The sequence below is a fragment of the Cupressus sempervirens genome, chromosome 5, assembly GCF_028749045.1.
Source record: "Cupressus sempervirens isolate cs-2001-9-10 chromosome 5, ASM2874904v1, whole genome shotgun sequence".
NCBI classification, from domain to species: Eukaryota; Viridiplantae; Streptophyta; class Pinopsida; order Cupressales; family Cupressaceae; genus Cupressus; species Cupressus sempervirens.
The window spans coordinates 281354136-281359423 of record NC_143122.1 but is presented as its reverse complement, the minus strand read 5'-3'; the positions used below and the strand labels follow the sequence as shown (position 1 = coordinate 281359423).

Below are 5288 nucleotides of genomic sequence, written 5' to 3'. Positions count from 1 at the left end.
GAAAAATTGTTTAAGAAGGTGAACTTGGGGAGAGTTATAAAGAAGTGCTTGAGTAGGAATTTTCCTTTGATCAACAAGAAGAAATTACTCGGTTGAGCTGCTTGTTGAATTTAAGTTGTTGGAGCCTGGATAGGCCCAGAAGAGATCTTGGCTTACGTAGAAAGTATCTTTTGCTTTGAAATTTTGAATGCATGTATTGAAAGGTTTCATAATAAAGTTTTTGACTTAAAAGGCATACAACTTTGACCTGAAATTTCTGAAAAAACAAAATGCACACCCTAAATTATAACCTTGAACAAACTGCACAAACTTTGCTTCTCCCTTTCCTACGCCCCTCACTATGTTTACCTTTAAAAACTATAGGTGAACCACATACAAATCACACAGACAACAGAATTCAAAGGGCAACAAGCAAAACATGCAAACAGCTACTTCTATTGTCTAAAAAAACTTCAATCTAAATTTCAGTCTGTAAATTCTGAAACATGTTTGTACACAAGCTTCAAGTATCCACCTAAGTCTTTGGGTCTGTTGTTCTCATTTCCAACAATTGCCATGGTAAAGAAAAAAAAGTGACGTACAGGCAACAGGCAATCCATTCTCTAAGGCAAAACAGAATAATGTATGCAATAGCAGAAATGTACCAAATAGTTATATGTACTTGTTATGACATGCAATTCTTAGTTCGTTGATCTCTATTTCCACCTCCATTTCACTCACAAGCATTCATAATATCTTTGATATAAGGCACCATATTAATATACAAGCAAAGAACAAAAATAGTGAACAAAGCATAAGGCAATGCAGAACAATTAGCCATGCATGGTTATAATTAAAACTTAATATACTACAGGTGCAGAGTGCATTACCTCAGTTTAGCAGAATTTTGCACGTGTATTTACTTCCGCTATCACATACAGGGTGACATATCATAATAGAAACATGTAGCAATAAAACAGATAACAAAAAGAAAGAAGAGAATGCAATGTTCTTGCCAAAGTATATCTTAAAAGGAAAATGAAACTTTTTTGGCATTTTAATTATTACTCAGTTTGACAGGTAAGTTCACCAAAAAAAAATTATTTGAGGGGTACAGAAGTAAAGCTTATGTTGTGAGCTAAGATAGCCATATGTTTAGTAATCTCAACTTTGCAGCCTAACTCTTACACCTGTCATAATTTCATTGGCTTTAAGAAAAAACCCTCCTGATCTCAAGAAATTCAAGTTTGCTCAACCTGATCTCAAGAAATTCAAGATGACTCAATTAAATTAATACAAGCTACTTCTGTTATCAAAGTGTCAGCCGCATGCTGATTATAGCATCCCTCATGCAAAAATGTAAAAATTTTATAATAATGATTAGGCCTTGTGGTAAACACATTAAAAAATATTCTTTGAAGACTCTTATACGCAAAGAAAACTTCATGAGCTAAGATTCAAAGAAACGTTACATATCCTCCAGATTGTGCTAGCATATCATGGGCATGATTCTCAGAAAAATTCCATGGATTACTGCTTGGCCTGCACATTAAAACTATTATTTCAGTGCCTGAAAGCTTAATGGAAGTTGATAATAGAAAAAGCAGAGATGGCTATTTCAGTTTGGACTTAGAACACACCTGAGAATACAAGAAGGTACCAAAAATAGCAATAGCTGCACCTAAAGCATTTATTGGCCTCACTACCGTGTGGAAAATTATAATGGAGGAAGCAATTACAGATACCCTCTTCATAGTGTTACCAATACTGAATGTCAGAGGTGAAATTTCATTCAGGGACATGTAAGACACCTGGTTATAGAGATGATAAAAAATACTTTGCGCTGCAACCCACCTGCTCACAGGAAAAAGACAAACAAGTAAATAAGCAAAAGTTATATCATATGAATGTAAACAATTATAGTCAGAAATTTAACATAATTTATATAGACAATCTACCACACAAATTGAGGCCCAACTGCTTTCACGGCTTCTTGCCAACCCATAGCCCAAGCCTGAGGCCCTTCAACCGCAAAGGCAAATGGTGTCAGAAGCACCAAAGACAGCATTGAGAGGCAAGCATAATAATTCATGCCCCCTACAGACTTTCCCTTCATGCCCTTCTTTGAGAAGATGTTCCGGAAGACAAATGCCACGTTTGAGATCATAGCGCCCATGAAACCTGCCAAAATTGGCTCACAATACACGGAAATCATGAAATGAACATATCTTGGAATTTGCATCAAGCTAGATTTTCAAAACTTAAAAGGTCAAATTTAAGTAGACCAAGTAAAAAAATAACTGAACCCATGAAACCTACCAGATTTGACTCCTAAAAACACACAACATGAAATGGACAAATGGTGCTAATAATGTGATGTTTAACAGGGCCAGGTTTGAAATAATTGCATGTATGAAACCTGCCAAAATTGACTAAACCTACACAAAGAATATGAATGGACAGCTGGCAATATTTGCATCAAGCTAAATTTTCAAGTTCAACCATGAAAAATATTGTTTTCCTAGTTTTGATCAATGGTTACCTCACAGTTTTAGAAAGATAACTTACCTGTCATGTTAAAATTCAATTCTGTAGCTGCTGTCAAGGCACAACCACCAATAATAGGAAGCAAGGAAAGATACACTGGAAGGGGAAAGCTTTCTCCAAGTAAGAAACGGGATACAAGGACACTAAAAGCTGGCTCAGCACTTTTGATGATATGTGTGAATGAAACTGCTACCTTGGACATGCTAACAGTTGCTGCAACATGCCCAATCGTGTGTGCAACTGCCACCTGAAATAGCAAAAACAACAATCACTTCTAAAAATCCATAGATAATATAATTTGCTCATTGTAAGAGAAAATCAAATTTTGTTAACAGCAAAACTATAAAATCAAATCAAGCATGTCTATTAATACTACATAAGAATAAAATGCCTCATCATTAAAAAGTTCAAAAAATCTCACCGGAGCCAAGGCCTTCCAAAATTCAAAATCAGTATCTGGAGCCTCTGCTATACGTGTTAGCCAAGAGATCCACATCATTAATGATCCAACTGCAAGTGAAAGTGTTGAAGTCAACCATGGGAAAGGGAATGCGTTCAGCACTTTCTTGTTGTAAATATTGAAGATGACATTTAGGGTCCACCAAGCAATGAAGTAGATTCCAATCTTTAGTCTCTGAGCAGCTTGTTGTGCCGGAGCTTTTTCTAAAAGGGCGTCCTCTTTGGGCACACCATCAGGAACATAGTCTGAGGAGCTAGCTTCGTATGCCTTGGCCTGTACTTTAAAGCATGTACTTCTTAAGGACCTCTGAGATGAACCTAGGCCTAAACAAGGGGTGAGTTTTACAGAGTGCCCATATATAGGTTTTTTATCAAGTGCAAAAGAGAGGCGATTCAAGCCATGCTGATGAATTGACCTGGGTTTTCCTGACACCCTGGAGAGCAGATTTATTTGGGAATGCGAATTTTGCGATGATCTAATTGCATTATCGGGGAAAATAGATTTACACATTAAACCACCACCCATTATTGTGGTAGATGCAGACATGTCTGATAACTGAGTTAACGGTGCTGCTGGAAAATAATATCAATAATTAGTCATTGTCAATTTGAAAAATCAATAAAATCCAATTTCTTATTTTCAGACTTGAGAAGATAACTTTAAATCCAAAAAACTGAAATAGTACAGAACACACAATTTAGCATTTAACTGAAAAGGCATTTAACAAAAGGGACAAGATACGCAAAATTATACCCCAGAACCGATTTCCCCCTTTGATCATACCACAAGGGAATTTGTTTCTGTGAGCATAGAAACAACTTTTCTATACTTGCATGAGTGCATATAGACAAAAGTCTAGGACAGCAAAGTATCTTAACCCGCTATGCATACAATCTAACTATATAACGGCCTACTTCATCATTGACAAGGATGCGTTACAGTAATCTTTGATTCAAATTCATAAACTAAGTTGCTATCCAAGCTAAACAATGACAAACGACCCGATCCTTCTGATAGTTAATTCAAAGTTTCAAAAAACCTTTGTGAATACAAATTTGTTTGACACGAAATATAAAACACCCAAATTTGTTTAACAAAAGTTAGCGTATTAAAGCTCTATATTCCATTCAGATTTGGGTCCAAATGCTTTTAAAAATTAGGCGTTCCATGATAATCTCGTACTGGGACTTCCTGACAGGTTAGGTTGATTGCTAACTAAGAGATATTATACCACTGCCATATCTGGCACATATAACTCAAAGCGAATGAAAAAATTACAGTAATTTTAAAAAATCTGCATGTGAGGAGCTATAAGAATCTTCAGAATCCGTTGATCTTCCACTTCCTTTATGAGATCATACGATTCTTTTACTATAAGATCGTGCAGTGTCATATCATTGTTGCTACTCAAAGTTCAGTCAAGAGCACATTTACTATTAAGTTCTAATCGGCGAGAAGACATAATACGCTAATCAGAATTAAACCCCAACCAGTAGTCTCTCTAAAGAAAAGCCGTGACATTCAAACCTCTTATAAATGGCAACAAACATATAAACCCACTAAAACACAGCGAAAAAAAATTGAAATGATAGCACAAAAGAATCACCATTCCATACAAATGCTAAATTAATACTAGTCTAAATTGCATCCCCAAAAACGCATAAAAAGCATCCACCTCCCTTTACGCCATTGGAAGAGTACAGAAAACTCAAAACTATAAACCCAAAATCCAAGATCTTAAATTTAATTCCAATCAAACAGACATGATAGAAATACCCAAATCTAAAATATTCCAGTAAATAGATATTACAACCTGAGCACAAGTAAAGGACTTACGGATCTACAAAGGGCCGAAATGAATCGAATTTTACTTTCAGCGATCTGCACCCAAAAAGTCCAACCACCTAAGATGAGTCTCATGCACCTTCTCTATGCAAAGGAGTTCAATAAATACAATTGGGAAGAAGCATTTGCATTTAACCTTCCAACGCCCATCACCCATTTCTTATTTTCAACCCGCACATTGGTTCCATGCAATTTTGCCCCCGGGTTTTAATACTTTTTTAATTCCTTAATTACATTCCACTAATCCTTCATCATGTTCTAAGCTGCAGTTTGCTATACAGCTGGTCTATACAATTAGCAATAATAATAACACCTAGTTTTTTATTAATAATAATTATAACAACAAGGGCTGAAGGATTAGGGGCATATATCTCTGATCCTCTTTTCGTGGCAGAAACAATTTTAGGATATTTTATTAAGTATATTTAATTTGAGGGTAATGTGTGAGGAAATAGAT

General features: G+C 35.7%; 1 protein-coding gene across 2 annotated transcripts; it reads right to left on the bottom strand.

The window, feature by feature from the left end:
- Positions 1-1016: 1016 nt before the first annotated feature.
- LOC149555673 (glucose-6-phosphate/phosphate translocator 2, chloroplastic-like) lies at positions 1017-5011 on the bottom strand. Of its 2 annotated transcripts, none has more exons than XM_089829804.1 (6): positions 4823-5011; positions 2948-3558; positions 2548-2773; positions 1938-2160; positions 1620-1833; positions 1017-1521 (listed from the first exon to the last, which is right to left on the bottom strand). In XM_089829804.1, exons 2-6 carry the CDS (start codon positions 3530-3532, stop codon positions 1510-1512), a joined length of 1260 nt encoding a protein of 419 aa, XP_089685930.1. In that variant the 5' UTR covers positions 3533-3558; positions 4823-5011; the 3' UTR covers positions 1017-1509. The 2 variants fall into 2 exon arrangements, with proteins under 2 accessions (XP_089685930.1, XP_089685929.1); XM_089829803.1 differs by having other exon boundaries at positions 2948-3555.
- Positions 5012-5288: the final 277 nt, after the last annotated feature.